This window comes from Eupeodes corollae, chromosome 1, assembly GCF_945859685.1.
Source record: "Eupeodes corollae chromosome 1, idEupCoro1.1, whole genome shotgun sequence".
Classification (NCBI taxonomy): Eukaryota; Metazoa; Arthropoda; class Insecta; order Diptera; family Syrphidae; genus Eupeodes; species Eupeodes corollae.
In genome coordinates this window covers 27,227,078-27,246,702 of record NC_079147.1, presented here as the reverse complement: position 1 = coordinate 27,246,702, position 19,625 = coordinate 27,227,078, and the positions used below count along the sequence as shown (strand labels likewise).

The 19,625-nt window shown below is 35.2% G+C and overlaps 1 protein-coding gene across 1 annotated transcript in view; it reads left to right on the top strand.

The window, feature by feature from the left end:
• The window catches only part of LOC129953725 (autophagy-related protein 16), a 323,558-nt gene that overhangs the window by 299,812 nt on the left and 4,121 nt on the right, over positions 1–19,625 (top strand). The window contains exons 7-9 of the mRNA XM_056067120.1: positions 15,764–16,064; positions 16,158–16,242; positions 16,365–16,511. Of these exons, the coding sequence (XP_055923095.1) occupies positions 15,764–16,064; positions 16,158–16,242; positions 16,365–16,511 (533 nt within the window). The remainder of the gene's footprint in view (positions 1–15,763; positions 16,065–16,157; positions 16,243–16,364; positions 16,512–19,625) is intronic.

The following is a 19,625-nucleotide window of genomic DNA, read 5'->3' as shown; positions in this document are numbered from 1 at the left end:
AAGGTGTGTTTCCTCATATATGGAAAGATTCATTTATATTTCCCATTCATAAACAAGGCAATAAAACTGAAATTAACAATTATAGACCTATTGCTAAACTTTCATGCATTCCAAAACTTTTTGAAAGCTTAGTTTATGATTCCGTTTATTTCCATTGCAAGCCTTTATTCTCCCCCGCTCAACATGGTTTTCTTAAAGGTAGATCCACTACGACTAACTTAATTGAATTTATATCCAAAGTTTTGTCAGCCCTTGAGAATGGAAAAGAAGTTGATGTAGTATACACTGATTACAGCAAAGCCTTTGATAAAATATCCCATAACATAATTTATCTCAAACTAAGAGCTCTAGGCTTTCCATCTATATTTATAAACTGGATAAGCTCCTATCTTGCGAATAGAACGTATAGAGTCCTTTTCCGTAACTCCGTCTCCAGTCCTATACATGCAACTTCTGGAGTCCCACAAGGTAGTCACCTTGGCCCCCTTCTCTTCGTCTTATCTGTTAACGATGTCTGTCTTAAATTAAAAAACTCAGATATCCTAATGTTTGCGGATGATAAGAAAATTTTTAAGATTATCTCTACTCCATCTGATTCCTTACTTTTACAAAATGATCTTAATATCTTTTTTGTTTGGTGCATGCATAATTTCCTAGAGTTAAATGTAGGTAAATGTAAACAAATGACCTTTTCGCGCAAACAAATTCCATCTCATAGAGTATACTACTTCCTTAATGACGCCGTCAACGTAGTCGATTCTATTAGAGATCTTGGTATTATGTGTGACAAACACCTGAATTTCCATTCCCATTTTGACCAAATTATTAATAAAGCTAATAGATCTCTCGGTTTTATTAAGAGATGGTCAAAAGAATTTTCCAACCCCTATGTTACTAAAGCGCTTTACATTTCCCTAGTCCGTCCTCATCTTGAATATGCATGCCAAGTATGGTCTCCCTTTTATGAAAACCATTCACTCAGAATTGAAAATGTTCAAAGACGTTTCGTTCGATTTGCCTTACGTGGCCTCCCCTGGGATGATACATCCAACTTGCCTCCTTATGCTGATCGACTAAAACTGATAGGTTTGCAGCCCTTATATATTAGACGCAAAAACGCTGATATATTGTTTGCTCATCAATTGTTAATGGGCAATATAGATTCCCCGGCACTCCTGAGTGATATTCATCTTAACACTAACCCTCGAAATCTGCGATCTGTTTCCCTTTTCTATATCCCTCATCACCGCACTAATTACGGGCACTTTGAACCAATGTCCAGAATTCTTCGTCACTGCAACGCTGCTATGGTAGTTTTCGATTTCAACATTTCCAAATCCCATCTGAAAGATACCCTTTACTTTTTCCCTTTTTGAGTCCGAATCCCCTGTCCCCTGTAATTTTAAGTTAAGTAAAATCAAAATTGTTAGTTCTTGTACATTAAAGAGCTTTGATGTGGGCCTTAGGGCCCACATGAATTAATGTTGAAAACTGATAACAAGAACTGCAAAAAAAAAAAAAAAAAAAAAAAAAAAAAAATGTTAAGCTAGTTTTAAGTTAAGTTAAGTTATGATAGCTTGTATTAAGTTAAATAAATAAAATAAAATAAAATAAAATAAATTTGGTGGACTGTAAAATGGTACGCTCGAAATCCAAATTGCACAGGAGGCAGAATATTATTGTTTTTGTTAACATGTGCCATTAGTTTGTCTTTAATTATTTTTTCAAAACACTAACTTACTATTAATAGGTCGATAACTAATATAATGGCTAACGTGTTTTCCAGGTTTCATAATTGGAATAATTTTAGCCTTTTTCCAATCTATTGAAAAGTCGCTTGACTTGTTACAAGAATTAAACAAATATAAAAGAAATTTTATCCCTGACCTTGATGGTTTATAAAAAAAAAGATTTTGTATGTTATCAAAGCCAGCTGACTTTCCAGTTTTCAATTCAAGGAGTGTGTCAATACCCGTCTTGATCATTTACTTAAGTTGAGCAAATGTAATGATTGCAGAACTAATGATTCCACATTACTATTTGTTGTGGAGTTGTTTCTTAGTGTATGGCTATCGGTAAATATTTTGCCTAAAGCTATTGCCTTTTCAGAATTAAATAAGTATACTAGCCCAATATCTAGTTTTAATACGGGTATATTTAAGTAAGGCTTCTTAATAAGCTTTACAGTGTTTCATAAAGGTTTGCCACGTTTTTCTAGCCCTCTTAATTTTTGGTTCCATTCATTTTATCTAAAGCTAGCACTACGAGTACCTTCTTTAATAAAATTTGTAAGAATTTTCATTTCGGTCAAGTAATAGTTATGTCTCGTCCATATCCATCTTCTTCTGAAAATGTTTCCAATTTTAATGAGTTCAACTAAGTTAATAGGAAGAACCGTCTTACAATTTACCCTTATTTGTTTCAAAGGAACAGATTGTTCAACACTTTCTTTAACAATGGGGTTTTCTATTCTATGTTCCTGAATGTTGATATCGATTCTATTATCAATTTGGTAAGATGATTAATTTGTTGAAAAATTGTGCTGTCGGTATCTTTGCCAATTCCGTCTAAACATATTTCTTGTTTTAATTAGATCCAAAATGGTACGAGGACGAATAACAGCTCGTTTATTAAATATTTTCTAAGGGACCTATACATTAATACTATCGAAAATACTTCTTTCAAAAATAATCAGCATAGACGTCAATAGCTTCTTACCATTCAACACATTCAATACTGTTTAGAGTTTGTCGAAATTTTGAAATTAAATGAGAAAGATATGAGTGCCAATTGGCGTTCTTAAAATCTAAATATTGCACACTTAATAAATTTGGACCAAGAGTAGTATCACAGCAAGATGAAGCTCTTCTACGGGCAGTGATATAAGTTAGACTGTTTGGAAACATGAGTGTTATAGAGTATCTCATATTGAAATCCAACAGATGGTTACCAAATAAGTTTGCCCAAAGACAACCCTATTGTCAGTGTTTACCATTAAAGTCGTCGCCTTTTATAAACTGGTCATTAATAATAATTTTTTTTCAGGTGGCTTATAAAACAGCGCCTTTTAATATTTGTATTATTGAATCTGCCACGGGGAAATATATTGAATAAATGTTAAGCTTATTGGAATTTTGCAGAACTAATTCGACTCCAAATGTTTCACTAACATTAGTATTAATTGTTGGTAATGCACATGTTTAATTTGTTCCTTGAGGAGGATTGCAACACCGCCACTTAAACTCTCTCTAATCTAATCCATGACATATAAAGTCAATATTTTGAAGAACTGATACCAAGATCAAGACAGGTTTCACACAGAAGACAAATATCAACATTAGCATTTAAGACAAAATTAAAAACCTCAGTACCTACATTTACAATTTTCATATTCTTTAAATTACTTGCCATTATGAGAGTATAAATATTTTGTTGCTAACTTTGAAATGACAAAAAATTTGTCTTACTTGGACAAGTTTAGTTATTCTATTCAACCTGAAAGATTATATTTTTCGTATTCAAAATTCTAAGAATGAATGTTGTATTCCTTCTTTGACCTACTTATATTGTCTTTCAAAAAAATAAATTTAGTCTTTATCGTCTATAAATAGTTTTGAAATTCTAATCTAATTGAAACGTCAGTAGTAAACTGTATTCATTCAAATGCTTTCTGCAAATGTCAATCTTTCCTTAGCCAATTATAAACACTCATAAAATCGAAAATTTACATCAACAGTTAATAGATTGCCTTTCACAAAATCCAAAAAATTCAAAGCCTTGAGCATTCTTCTACTTACCTACTCTTTAACTTGAGCAGATATATTTCATTCATTTTTGAAGACTTAATAAGCGTGAAAAGGCACTTTTAACGCCACTTAAAGAGTGTCAATCAATTCGACCATATAATCGTACATTGCTTCTAGCGTTCACACTTTGCCCATTTTTCAAGTACATACTTACCCTTGTACGGCTCTAGATCTACCGTTTCATTGGCCTTTATTTGTGTCAAATTATGTGGTAACTTTGTTAATCAATTTGCGATGATTTGCGTTGTTTGAAGTTGTCAATAAAAGTTTACAACTTCAATCATAATCTTGCTGTCAATTTGATTTTATAAGTGACAGACAGAGAATTAGGCACAGAATAAAGTTGACTCAGACACGATATTCTAAAAGAACTATAGGGCTTATAAAATGTTCCCATTGTCCATAAATTTGGATGTCATCATTAATGGTATTAAATTTTTAGAATACTGTTTCTTATAAGTTTTTGAAAAATAACTGTTAAAATTCTCTATCGTCACATTTGTTATTATTTCTTATTGTTGGTCTTTTTTTTGTGGGTTAAACATCACGATGGAATCAGTGGTCTTCATGGTCTTTTAATTACTGTCATCCAATTTTTTTTTGGGGAGAGAACATATAATAATAAAAATAACTCAAGACCTTGTTAACGACTTTTGGGTTTGAAGTTCAATGACTTATTTTAGTATTTGTACTTTTTGCTTGACAATTCTTTAAAATGAGAATAGTTACGGTTTTCCCGAATACGACAAGCTTAAAAATTAAAGCAATTCCACTAAGCAGCAGCTTTAAAGTTATGGTAAAGTGTTTGCATTTAAAATACCTTTGACTGACTAAAGGTGCCTCTGTTAGCTTTAAGCAACCACCCACGTATTTCTTCGTCTATGTTGTTATCGGCTGCTACTATCGATCCAAGTATTTGAAGGATTGTATTCCTTCAAATTCATGCTCCAATACCTTGATAGTTTGACCAAGAAGAAGAACTTTTCGCAGACGACGCCACCATGTACTTTGTACTTAACCAAAGTGCCTCCCCAAATTTTGTGCCGCCCCTGCTCGATCTGGATGAAGAAATCGTGTTCAGCTTGTTCGGTTCTTCCGATGATGTCGATTAGCCAGTATTTCGCTGGATCTGGAGGTTAATTCTAGACATTTTTCCATCGCTTGCCAAAGAGTAAAAATCGAATCGGTTGTTCATGAGGCCACGTTGGTATTTTCCAATGATAGTTTTAGCTTTTCTGGGGTTATCTGATCTTGTAATACACAAAGAAGAGAGGATCGCACATACTGTACTCAACAATGTGATAGTTCTATAGTTGCTGCACGTTGTGACATCCCTTCTCTTGTGCATTGGACAGATAAAACCTTCAAGCAAACCTTCTGACACTTCTTTATGTTTCCATACGTGCACTATAATTTCATGATTCATACTTATTTACTTAAGGTGGCGCTACATTCCTGTGTGACCACATATAGCTCGGTCCCTAAAGCGCTCCAAGTTGGGTAAGGTCACTTTCCACTTGTGCGCGCCACCTGATTCGCGGTCTTCTTCTAATGCGCTATCCCGTGGGATTGGGTTCTAAGACTTTCCGGACGGGAGCATTGGTTTCCATGCGCTCTACGTGACGCAGCCGTCTTAGCCGTTGAACTTTTACCCTTCTAGCTAAGTCTACGTAGCTATACAGCCCGTACAGCTCGTCGTTCCGTCTTCTCCTCCACTCCCCTTCGATGCATACGGGACCACTGATCACACGAATTAATTTCTCTCGCAACGACCCAAGATGCTCTCATACGTTTTTGTCGTGGTCAATGCTTCCATAGTAGGACGGGGATGATAAGGATCTTATACAGCGACACTTTGGTCCTTCGAGAGGGGGCTTTACTACTCAATTGCTTTCTGAGACCAAAAAATTATTCTTCGTTTGATCTCAGCGCTATTGTTGTTTTCTGCGTTTATAACAGGGCCTAGGTAGACGAAGTCTTTGACTACCTCAAAGTTACGTCTGTCGATGGTGGCGTTTTAATTAAGACGTCGTCGGTGTTATAAGTCCTTTCTTGACGACAGTAACCCTTAAACCCATTTTTGCCGCCTTTTCCTCAATACTCACAAAAGCCCCATTGCCATCACGCTGAGTTCTCCGATTACGGTAATGTCATCAGGATATTCTAGTAAGAGGACAGATTTTACAAAGATAGTGCCTCCAGTGTAGACGGGTAAGCTCTGCACTATTCTTTTAAGTACGGTGTTAAAAAAATAGCATGACAGCGCATCACTTTGTCTAAAACATTTTTTGACATAGAAAATTTCTGTTAAGTTTGTTTCCAACCTTTATGGAGCATCGTGAATTCTACATGGTCATCCTGCACAAACGGGCGAGTTTGGCAGAGATGTCAAAACTAGACATGGCTCTATACAGCTCGTCCCTGTAGATGCTGTCATATGCGGCCTAGTAATCGATGAACAGATGGTGGGTGTCGATTTGGTGTTCTTGGTGTTCTGTAGACTTGCCTAAAACCACTCTGATAAGGACCTATCAGGTTTTTGACGACGGGCTTTAAACTTTAACATATAACGGCTGAGAATATTTTGTTAGCGATGTTAAGTTGACTGATTTCTCTATAATTTGAGCAGTTAAGATTGTCTTATTTTTTCAGGATTGGGCAAACAATTCATTCTGGGGTACCATTCATCATTTTATGATTCGACCGATGTAAAACTGGCCCGCCATGTTGAAAAGGTTGATATGCCTTCGGCTTCCGGGGATTTGTTTTGTTTAAGCCTTTTCGACCTTTTCTTTACTTGGTAGCAGTAGCATATGAACTTGTTCTTGAAGAAGTGGACCATCTACTTCTTTAGTGAGCTTACCGTTTAGCAATTCCTTAAAGTACACTTCCCATCGCCCCAGTATGCCTGCAGGATCAGTAATCAGATTTTTCTCTCCGACCTTGCAATATGTGCAACGTGGTGTATACTGCTTCATGTTTCGCTTGAATTCAGAGAACTTCCACCCTTGGAGTGGAACTCGCTCGCAGCTGTGTTCAAGTTCAAAGATCAAATTCTTTTTCAGGCTGATTTTTTTCTGTCTGTAAATCCGTTTTTCTGTTCTTTTGAGTTCTTTGTATTTTTCTTCGAGTTAACGAGTTCTGGGATTGTTGTATTACTCTATGCAACATTTTTTAGTTTACATTCATCATCGACCAAGATCTCTTCGACTCGAAGTTAACAGTACTAATGACAGTAATTTAAATGCGTGTCGTTTTCGCTTCTACGTTTGGGGCAAGTACCCCAGGACTTACTCTCCCTCAAACGAGCTTCTCGTGGGCGAAACACAACGCACGGTGTTACTGGTATTCTCGTTTTGTAATGTGAACGTGTTTATTCGAATCTTAATGCAATAAGTCTTCATAAGGCAACCCGTCCTCGGAACACCATACCAACAAGATAGTGATCCGAGTCGATTTTGGCACCTTCGTACGTTCCTACTGTCATCAATTTGGTTACAAATGATTCCTGGGAGCCTTACATATCTTCATACTCGGAAAACTGGTTCTCGCCACGCATAAGTTTTGCGATATTGTCAGTTCTGAGACTCAAAGTCGGTCGCTTTAAGTGTTTTCATGCAAGACTATGGTTTTTTGCATAATGCTTGACTACAGGCTTCCGACCTATTTTTGCTTTAAAATCCCCAAAAATGACTTTAACATCATAACAGTCATTGAGAGTCCTTTCAACTTCCTTGTAGTAACTCTCTTTCTCTTCATCAGGAGACTCCCCGGAGGTCCTTGAACGTATCTAAGGCTGATGTTCTGCAATTTACCTTGCATGCGAAATGTGCATAGCCTTTTATTTTCTGATTAGAAAGTCTACTCCGAGCACAATGTTTTTTGTATGATCGCTGTAACATACGTCAAATTTGTGTGTAAAACACCACGCCCTGTCAACCGTGTATCCTGTAACGCTTTTATGTCAGCCTTCTACATTGATAAGGTATCGGATAGCTTCTCTGCAACTCGAACTCTATAGAGCGGTCCTTCGTTCCATAAGAAAATTCGTAAATCATTGTTCCGTTTTTTGGTTGTAGTACCCGTGGCATGATGGTTAGTGTGTTAGACTGTCATGCGAGAGGTCTTGGGTTCGATCCTTGCGAATTCTCCAAGAGTAATTCTGGTCATGAAAAAGTGCCTTCTGAAATTATTCGTTCGGATTCGGCATATATGCCGATGGGGGCCTACAGTTTATAAACTGTAGGTCCCCTCCATCCCTGCAATTAAACAGGACTGGTTGAGAGTTGTAAGTCACTAGGCCCTGGTTCTCTACGGACTATTGCACCACCTAATTAATTGTTCCGTTTTCGTTACCGTGGTTTTCGTCGTGAAATTAGTCTATTTCCGGGGTTTTGGTGTAGTAATGAGACTTTTTTAGAAACAGGTTATCAGTCTGTCGCTAACCTGAGAAAAAAGCCTGATAATAATAGCCAAACGTTTGTTTGTTTCTAGTGTCCACCAAGAATAGTCTCGTCCACCAGCACAGATAATAAATTTAAATTTAAATAAATTTATTATCTGTGCTTAAAGCATTATTTTAACATTTTGAAGCGACTCAATGCTTTAGACTGTGCGAACATACAAACAAACAGACGGACGGAATCGCTGGGCCTACTTTTCTCGACTTCTCTATACCATTGTTATGCAATGTTTCATTAATATCTCGAGTTCGTATGTTTGTATGTCGCAAGTAAAAAAACTCATTTGTCTTAGAGCCCAAAGCTAAACAAACTTGGCCACTTAGCCAAATGGTACAAAATTACAAAAATTACGGCAGCTATTTACCCCACATATTCGGCGTGTACGAAAATACTTCCGATGACCTGAATTTCTTTTTCCAGCACTTCCCTCACTTTTTAAAAGATTTTACAACTGGTTATTTCTTCTGTGGCCTGCTACAATTTTCATTAATTAGTTCACTATTCCATTGATCTCACAAGCATTTGTATAACCTTTAACTAAAACCCAATGTTCCCGTTACAAGTTTCCCATGAGATCCAATATCGATAAAATAAGAACTAAAACTGAATCTAATGTAGAATATCATTAACAGTATCTATACATTTCATTTTGATTAAATTTGTAGCTACTCGTAGTATAACCAATTCGGTTTCTCATTTAGCAGAATTTTATAGGTCATAAAAATCACACATTAGCTGTAGATACCTTTAGCTTGATAAGTTGCGCTTTGTACTTCATTCTCAACGAATTTTAAATCGATTAATATCATTTAAGTGATTGCTTTCTTAAAAATCGGCAACATTAAAACTGTTTTATTTTTCTGTAAATCTTCTTCCGTATTATTTACTATTTTTTGTTATCATAATTGATTTTCAACACTCAAACGATAAATTCCAATTTTTTTGTTTGTGTCAATCTGATAGAAGCATCATTTAATTTAATTTACAACGTGGTGGTTTCAAATCATTTTTGATCTTTCTCTATTTTAATCTATTTAACAATAAAGTACCATTCAGAATGAAAAACACACTGCTGATCATTTGGATAGGGTCAACAATAAAAAAAAGAAAAAAATATTAATAATAAAATTAAATAGACAAAAGCTTTGGGCTATTCAAATTTGTATGTTTTGAAAAGAATTTTTAGCTGCATAAACATAATAATAAAGTTAATGCTCCACCGGTTTTTTGAAAAGAGTTATTTGATTATATCTAAAAAAAACTATCTACCTTATTCTCGGCTTTAATATGCAAAGTTATGAATTCTTTATTAAAACCAAAGTCCATGTTTTTGTAACCCCATATGAACTTAAAAATTAACTTTGGGCCGCATAGCTTCAGAACTGATGACATTATTATATCTCTTCTTAATAGTTCCATATTGTCTGCACTTTGTTCTCAGATCATTCATCGAAGAAAAAGGATTCTTAAGCTTTATTCGAGCAAATGCAAAAATAATGACTTTTTCAGCACCAATCGCGGCCTTACTGATGTCATCACTCTTAACATTGGTATCCTAATAAAACTTAATTCCTCCTAAAAACATAAATTTAATAATTGTAAAGAATAGAAATCAACATATTGACAAAAAATTATGTTTTAAAAAGTAGTTCAGTTTGCAATTTAGTTCCAAAAGTATGAAGGTCATATTAGGAAATATTTACTTTTGAAAAACAAAGAAAGGATCTTTGATAACCCATTTGTTTGGCTAAACAAAAGTCGGATTTCCTCTTAGATTCCGTTCATGGAATTGACATTTGTTCCGAGATGAGGAAAAGAAAAAAAGGGGTTGAAAGGAGAAATCGCTGCACATTGGTTTTGAATTCCTGAATATTGCAATGGCTGGGAAAGACAGCATGTGGCAAGGCTTCCACATTCGCAATGTACGAGTAAAGAACAAGTTTCTGTACTTGACTGCACGAACGACCGAAGTTGGGCTCGAGGATATACTGATAAGCATTCCCAGAAGCGCGAGTATTACGGTTGAATAACTGGCTATTCCTCTAGAGCATAAAATAACGGTAAAAAAGGGTCAAGCAAGAGACCGTACAACGATGTTCAAGGGAAGTAAAGGAACTTACTAAAGGATGATATTATCATCTATCAAATTAAATACTCTACGTTCAATACTTTCCAAGAGGCTTAAGTAAGTTGCAGTTTGGACGCATAAAAGTCTTGTAGATAACAGCCTGATCAGAAGGGGTGAAATATTTCTTGCGTCGCCTAAGGAAACCTAAACACTTTGCGGCATTTTTGGCGACATCGCGTATATGATCATTCCACAAGAGGTGGTTGGTGACACACATGCCGAGAATATTAAGGTGTTCAGTCTCATTGATGTCAGTGCCATGCACGGATAATGGCAATGGGGGTATATCTCGCTTTAAAAATACCAGACAGCACTGGGTTTTCGAAGCATAAAATTCCACGCGGTTTTTTAATCCCCATTGAACAATGCTGTTAAGGTCGGAATTTAATGAGCTTATCATACTTTGTTGTTGCAGTTCCACATCCAAAGAAGAAGGATGTACTTTTAAAAACGAATATGAAATGCTAAGAGTACTTTCGTCAGCGAAACAATGTATTGGATTAGAAGTTGAAAACTGGAGACCATAAATAAAAATGAGAAAAGATGTTGGAGATAAAACAGAGCCCTGGGCACACCAGCATTTATTTTGTGGTTTTCAGACTTGAATCTATCCAATACTACTTGTATTGAACGATCCGAAAGATAATTATTAATCGAATGAAGAAGTGATTCATGAAAGCCGAAAGCACGCATTTTCGATCAGAGAGCCTAATGCCTAAGCATATCGAATGCTTTTTAAACTCTTATACTCCAAAAAAATGTAAAGATTTGCTTCACTGGCACTTCGGGGTTCGGTGAGATGAACCATGAGATCACCAGTGCAGTGGAACTATTGCTGTGAAAGCCGTATTGTCGGTCAATAAGAAGCTTTCGATCTTCGAGATATTTCTCAAGCTGATAATTAAACAGCTTGGAAAGAAGGAACGTAAGTGCAATCGTTCGGTAATTAAATGGTGAGGAAAATTTGCCTTTTTTGGCATAGGCTGGACAAATGCGGTTTTCGCGAGACCTGAGAAGTAGGACAGATAAAAAAACTTACTCAGCGGTTTTGCTAGCGTTGAAGAACACTTCTTCGGAACAATAGCGGAGATACCATCCGGACTAGTGGATATATGTATGTTAAGATCTTTTAGGACTCTCGCTACAGTAGGAGTGCGAAAAGAGATTCGCCCCATAGAATCACAAACGAGCTCGATAACAGGCGGAGTTTTAACACTTATTGGCAGAGTGGAATTGGCGGTGAACTGCCTAGCAAAGAGATTAGATTGACAACGACCGTAGGAACCGAGAAAGGCGAAGAATTCCTCATATTTTTTAAAAATGAAATAATTATTTACTGCCTTTGAGACAAAGCAGTATTTTGTGCCCTAATTTTTGGTCATGTTAAAATTTGGGCGTTGCACGCCTTCCTGGCTTACTTTAACTTATTCCGGTTTTCCTCAGTTGCATTGTATTTAAATCAACGGAAACTTACCTTCTTAACCCAAATACCCTCTTTACAGCTCCCATCGAACTATACGTTTTCCTTGAGTCTAATGCTTTTAACCCTATTCGGTATAAAAGCTCTCATTAACAAAAGAATCAAACTTGTGATCATATCAGCGCTGGCATCAGCTTCACTGTCAAGTAAGCTTTGTTTGTTTATATCATATACTTTGTTTTCTCCTCATTCACTTCAAGTCCAACGGGTTTCGCCTTTTCATCTTCTAGATCAGAGTAGTACGAGCTGCTTATTTTTTAACGTCATTCGGGTTAGGTGGATCAGTTTTTTCTATGATCTTGTTGACTTATTTTTTATCACATGCACCTTTGATGTTGCTGAAAAGGTGATAAGTGCAGACTTGATATTAATTGGTCTTTTCCAGGATTTGCCTTAATGTGAAATTTGATCTATTGCTGATCTGCCTAAAGCCGCACTAGTACTTGCCAATTAAAGTGTTGCAGAAAGGTTTGACACACTCACATATTACGTTAAATAGGATCCTTTATGCGGTATTAAGCAAATATATGCATCCGTAATTTTTGAAGTACGAATGCAGAAATTTAACTTTTCTTGTAGAACTTATAATTCTCTAATGCCTAAAAGGTAACTTAAAATGCTTTTCTGTGATCCTTCCGAAATTCCACTGCAATAAACTCTCAGAATGTCAATTTTCAATTTTGTAGAACAAATTTTTGAATCATGGTCGTCTTGGCGATGCCCAGTTTCCAAATCATTTTACACACTCTTAGTACCACTCAAAAACTCATGTTTTCAATTGCTTTTAAGGAATTCTGATTTTTTTTTTAATTTTTTCGCCATCAGAAATGTTTGCTACAAAATTCCATATAACTAAGTTGCTGAATAGTGTAAGCCATTTTAACGACAAGAAAATCACTTTTTGCTGTTCAAAAACTAATCAACACTTTGATGTGTTACTTAGTGCAGACTAATGTTCAGAAGATCTAGCTATAAAAGAAACCTTTATTCCATTGGATCACTTTTTTGCATAAAATCTAAAAACAGTCCTAATTAAATTTACAATTTACTAAATGTCATCTAAAGTTGAATTTTTGGAAATAATGTTTTCTATTAAAAATTTGCAAGCCAATACTTTGACTTAGATATAAAAACCCCGTTATTTTAAAAACCTGATGTAAAGAAAAATTTGAAGTGGATATTCGAACTAAGGACATCTTAATCTTTTCAAAAAGTATTGTCTTCATTGTGAGATAAACATAACGTATTTTTATCGATCATTTTAACCTTTGGAAACTCTTGTACCTGGATTTCGAGTAACAATACGACAATCAGACTACAATAGTTACGCTTCCACTTTTCTGATAGGGATAGTAATAAATCGAATTATATGGGAACTAAAAAAAATGAGTTTTATAACTTTTCATGTGAGCAATTAAAGAAAAGATTATAAGATCTTCTTAATCTCCTGAAAAGAGAAATTCCAAGTGTAAGGTTAGATTACTGGGAGATTAACAAACTTTACAAAAATATATGTAGAGAAAAAAAAGTAAAGTCGAAATAAATATTCAATTGAGTTTTAGGCTCTAAGGGGGAAATTAAATGGTCATTATAACCTAAAAGTTGCAGCAGCGGTGTCATTGCATACGTTAGGTTATCATTTCGCTTCACTTTTTAATTCTTCAACACAAATATCATGGAGCTATGCACGACCATCAACTTGTATTGAGAAACTCGATAAGAGTATAACTGTGAATGAGTTTTGTTCTACAAAGTCTTAAAGATGGTAAGGCTGCCGGATCAAATGGTATACCAGCTGAGTTCCTTAAAAATAGCACAATTTTGTTCAAGATCAAATTAACAGAAGTTCTAAACATATTGCTCAAATTTGGAACGTTCCCCGATCACTTCTTTAAACCACTAATAATGCCAATTCACAAGAAGGGTCATGTAGAAGAGCCTATAATTGTAGAATGCAGCCTTAGAAACATTCACAATCGTACTTTACAAAAAACTGAACAGTTGGGCGCAAGATGGAGGAAGCTTGGCGAACGTAAAAGTGATTTCCGTAAAAGTTTATAGTATCTTTGTGCTTCGTTCACTAGCGCAGTGAAAACTCGACCAAAATAAAAAAAATCTGTATGCCTTTTTCGTCAATTTCAACGCATATTTTTATTCCGTCAATAGAAACGCTTTACTATATAAACTACTTAACCTAGAAGTGTCAACTAATTTTGTCAGCTTTATTGAAAAACTGTTAAAAAATACCGTAGCAAACATTTATAATGGAAAATAAAAATTAGAGGGGATTGAGGTGAACGAAGGAGTTATTTGCACTTTTTCTAGAAGATTTGGTTGAGTATATCATTTGCGGAGTGGAGTTTGCTAACAAACGGATCAAAGTGATCATGTATGCCGATGACATTGTCATTCTTGCGGAGTCAGTTGATGAAAAAAATCTGGAAAAATGTTGCCAAGTGTGGAATCTGGAAGTTAATCCAGAAAAATCAAAAGTCCTGGTTTTTAAGAATGGATCTGACAGTACGACGAGAGATGAGAAAGGGAAATATGGCAAAAAAAAATTTAGACGAAGTTAAGCCTTATATTTATTTAGGAATGGAGTTCTCTTTAAATTTAAAATTAGAAAATATCTCAGAAGTCAACTAAACAAGGCTAAATCGGCAATATGTGTAAATTGGCAAAGAATCTATAATAATAAGCTAATAGCGACTGACTTAAAATAAAGAGTGGTTAATGTGACTGCCCAAGCTATCCTTTTTTATGGTGCGCAGGTTTGGGGTGTACAGAAGTATGAGCTAGTTAAAAGCCTGTTACGCTTAAAGGAAATATACTTTCTGCCGATAAACACCCCAAAATATTATGTATTATTTGGAAACTGGTCTTCCGGCACTGTTTATTTCAACCCTTAAGCTGAATGTTGACGACATTGTGAGAGTACTAAATATGGAGGAGCATAGGCTACCGAGAAAGATAATGGAGTATGCTATTCAAACAAAAAAGCTGGCTGCTGTAATCAGCATGAGAGAAAGGATGTGTTACACTTATAAGGCGTTTGTCCAATTCTGCCGGAGATAAGGCGTGTTTACTTTGAAGAGGTTATGAACTATCTGAATGGTGCGAACTGGATAGGCCTTTATGAATTCTACAAAGAAACGATAGATAACAGAGCCCGAATCATTGATGAACATTTTTGATTCAAACAGGCATTAGAATCCGTTTCACCGAATAAATTTTTAATTAATTTTACTAATCTAAAAGTCCTAACAATTTTTTTTACTAAAATGAAAGTTCCTAAAATAAAAAAATAAAAAAAATTATTTTTTTATCTTGATTTATCAAATCTAAAAGTGCTTATTCCATTACAAAGTGTTACTTATAGTCAATTTAAATGAAAATTAAAAAAAAATCGTAATAATAATTATGTTTTAATATGTTAAATTACTTAATTACAATATATAAATAAGAATGCCCCTCAGGCAAACGACAGTCCATGTCTTTGACATTTATTCAGAAGTTATAACAATGTAAATATCAAACACAGAATAAATAATAACTGTCTATCTATCTATCTAGTAATAAATCTATTTTTGCTTATACCCAATAAAAAGCTTTCATAACATATCAAAAGTCCATAAACTTTAAAAACTTAAAGCAGACAACTTTCATATGTATTTAATGTTGTGACTCGGAGTCTATCGTACCTATTCAATTGACAACCACTGTATGACAGTTGTAAATCGTATAAGAATAGATAAAATTTAAATGACTCAAACCAAATGTAGGTATCTAATATAACGTTAACCCATTTAACATTTAGCATAAGTATCCCAAAGTCTTTTGTTTTGTTTAGTTTTTTAATTAAATTCCTTTCTTTTATTTTCTCTAGCATACTCTTACTGGACACAGTGGCAAAGTGATGGCAGCTAAATATGTACAAGAACCCCACAAAGTGGTCACCGGAAGTCATGATAGAACTTTAAAGATATGGGATCTCCGGAGTATAGCCTGCATTGAAACGAAATTCGCTGGCTCTTCCTGCAATGATCTAGTGACCAGCGACAGTCTGGGATCAACCATTATAAGTGGTCATTGGGACAAGAAAATACGTTTCTGGGACATTAGAACGGAGAAGCAGTGTGTTGATCTGGCCATGCCAGCTAAAATAACATCTCTAGACTTGTCAAAGGGTAAACAACAACAACAACAATAATAGATTCTTCTTAGATTTGCGAATGTTAAACAAAAGAAATACAAAAATTACTTTTTGTTTTAATTTGCAGACTGCCTTTACCTCATTTGCTCGGTTCGTGATGACACAATTAAACTGATAGATCTTCGTAAGAATCAAGTAATTGGATGCTTTTCGTAAGTTTGATGATGTTTGAAATTTTTTAATCAAGATAACCTTTTTTTTAACCTTAATTTTTGTTTGGTTTTGACTTTTTTCTTTAAATATATTTTTTAATGAATGAATGTTTCATTTTTAGCAACGAGTCATTTAAACTCAGCTGTGATTGGTCTAGGGCGGCTTTCAATTATAATGCCACAAAAGTTGCATGCGGCTCGTCGGACGGATTGATATATGTGTGGAATGTTGCTTCAAAAGAATCATACACACTCAAGGGACATAATTCGTAAGTGTTTTGTTCATTTAAATTTTAGTTTGGGTTGGAATATGTTGGTATGTTTAATAAATAAATTATATTTTCTTATTTATTTAAAAAAAAATTGTATACACTTAAATGTATTAAGAAGTTATTTTACATTTTTCCATCTATGAGCTTATTATCGCATTTCCTTTTAACAGACAGTAAAACATTAGTTTTAAAAAAAAGATAAAATTCACTCTGAATAAACTCAGAAAAAGTTTAATTTCTGTATAAAAAGCTAAATTTATGCCTGATTCCTGAAAATACAACAATCTTGGACTGTACCTCAAAAGTTTAGGGGTAGTAAAAGGGGTGGAGTGAAGTTTTATCCAAAATCAGGATGATTTGCTCTCATTTGATGACGTTATCACTACACTAAAATTGATGTAGATGCGTTTTGATACTCTGAAGTATTAAGCGTCCCTAAAAAGTTATTTTTGAAAGCAATGATGCTTATAGATTGCCTTGTTCTAGCGTTTTAGAAGCTTTGATAAAACCTTAAAGGAATAGGATTTCTTTGAGTCCCTCAAGATTTTCGGAGCAGTGTGTGCATAGTGCTGGGCAGTGGCATAAGAAGTGGGCAGTGTATTCTTGCTCTTCCTTAAAAATGCAGCCCTTGCACATTCTAGTACATCAGTAGTAAGTCACATTTTCTTTTTATAGTAAAACAATAACATGCTAACAAGCTATCGTTAAGATTGTTGTATAGGTGCAGAATCGAACGGGATCTAGTTTTGTCGATTTCAGGACATAATTTGATGCCCGTGGAAAAGGTTTTAGGGCATTTTCATATTTTATTGGTTTCTTGTTACTAATGGTGTGTTTATTCACAAATTTGTTCAATATTTTACCAATCCTCGCCAGCTTATCTGGTCTCTCGTTCCCATTCACATCATATCACACCTGAAACCCAGCAGAGTGTAATGTGAGTTAGCTATTGGCGGCAGTAGTCTACAAGCCTCCATCTGATTATTGTGGCAGAAATGGATTTTATTGCTGATTGGCTATCAATTAAAATGGTTATATCAGCTCGTTATAGCGCCATTATTGAGTCCTTAGCGTTTGCCACTGCCAACACCTCTGCTTGAAAAACTCTGCTTTCATGGGAAAGTTTAAATGAGTTGGATAGATTGCATGATTCAGAAAAGAAACCTGCACCCAACTCCCGGATCCATTTTCCAGCCATTCGTTCCTATCATTTTTAGACTGCTAGTTCATGGAAATATACAAAAATCTGATACACTCACACTTTCGCACAATCGAGAGGTAAATAAGTAGATATGGCAGTCACAACAGGCTTTGATACCATAATTTCTGTTTATTCAGAAAAAGTGTTTAACAATGAATTTATATTGTGATATAACAGCAATGCTAGAGCCATTTCGCCGCGATCAGAAAATAAATCAGGTGTTTGATGTTAATTTCAGAAAGGTTATCAGGATTGTTAAGAAATGCCCTTTCGAAAGTTGACATTCTAGAACTGGCTAGGGCAGGATATTTACAGTGAAAGTGAATCACCCTTTATGTTGGTGTCCGAAACTAAGACAAGGAGTATTGTGACAAATGTTCAACTTTAATGCTCTCCTATCGGCAAGTGTCCGGTAAATATTGAAGTGACACTGGCTGTATTACCCTGAGTCTGCATACAAGTTCGATAGAACTGTTTTTGTTATAAGAAGACCATATCTCCGTAGATTTAATAACGTCTATTAGACTGTTCCACCTGCGGTTGGATTCTGTCAAGAAAATTTAGATAATTTTACCCTTTATAGCAGACACGCAATACGATTAGGTGTAGCCTCAAATGACTTCTGCAGGAGCTGTATGGACGACGAAGAAGAGGAAACAATCTTTCACCTTCTCTGCACTTGCACTGCTCTTTTACTAGAAACCAAACTTCATCTGGGAGACTACTCTTTTGATAATCCCAGTGAACTAGCATAAAGAATATCAAATATCTTCTTCGATTTATAAAAACCTCAAAATGGTTCGACTATTAAAAAGTAATTCTCTAAATTCATGTGGTATCACAGTGGGTCTTTTCTTTTGGCCTAAGTGTGTGGATTCTAAATCGGCAGCCACGTTAACCTAACCTAACCTACCCTTTATAGCTCCAAGAGGAAAAGGTTAATACCCTTTACGCAAAGTGAATGAATGATCGGGCTTATACGTTCATTCCCATCAATGCCACTATGATCTGGAACCCAAATAAAAGTACACGGAGATTGATGTTTATAGCCGTGTTTATATTTCGAGTTTGGTTGGAATATTTTGAATGCTTCAAATACACTGAAAGAATCAGGTACCCGAATAGACATACAGAATTTTAAGGACTCGCAGAAGATTCTCCACCGAACTCCTCATCCTAACGCCCCGTAGTTATGACAGAAGCTATTCTTTAAACCTTCTTAAGTTTGTCGATTTGGAACTTCTTGTAAAGCGCAGGCTACCATAAGACAAATAAGCTATTTACACGTCCACTAAATCATATTCGATTGAAGGCCGCACTTAAATTAATAAAAATTAATTGTATGGGAGAGAAGATTGTATACATCTCTTTTGGCCGGGTGTGTCAATTTTCTAAGAATTTGACTTTAAAAACAACGGCACAACAAACAGAGCCATGTCATTGAATTTTTAAAAGACAGAAACCTATTCTTTGAAAATATATTTAAATACAGTTGTTTTAGCAAATAGTTTTTGAAGAATCATATTTTGAATCTTGAGCGTCAATTTTTCAGGGTTATCATTCAAAGCGCATGGTTTGCTTAAATGTATGTCGTTATGAATCACTGGTCGAAAGCATTATTTAAAGTTTGGTGAATCTTTGCTACGGTGCCTTAAAAACAAAATTGATTTCGAAAAAAAACCAAGCTGGTACTGTAGGCTAAATAAAAAGGACAAGAAAATTCTGTTCGGTTTTCAGAGAGATAAGTGGGTGTAAATTTCACAATTGTCATAAGGATGCCTGCTGATAATCTATCTTCTTTATTTATACAGCAAGTCTGACTGAATATTCCTGTATGCGGAGCCACAGATCTTGGATGAAATGTTGGATACCGAATTCACTCTTGATGAACTTAAAACACCAATTTGTGA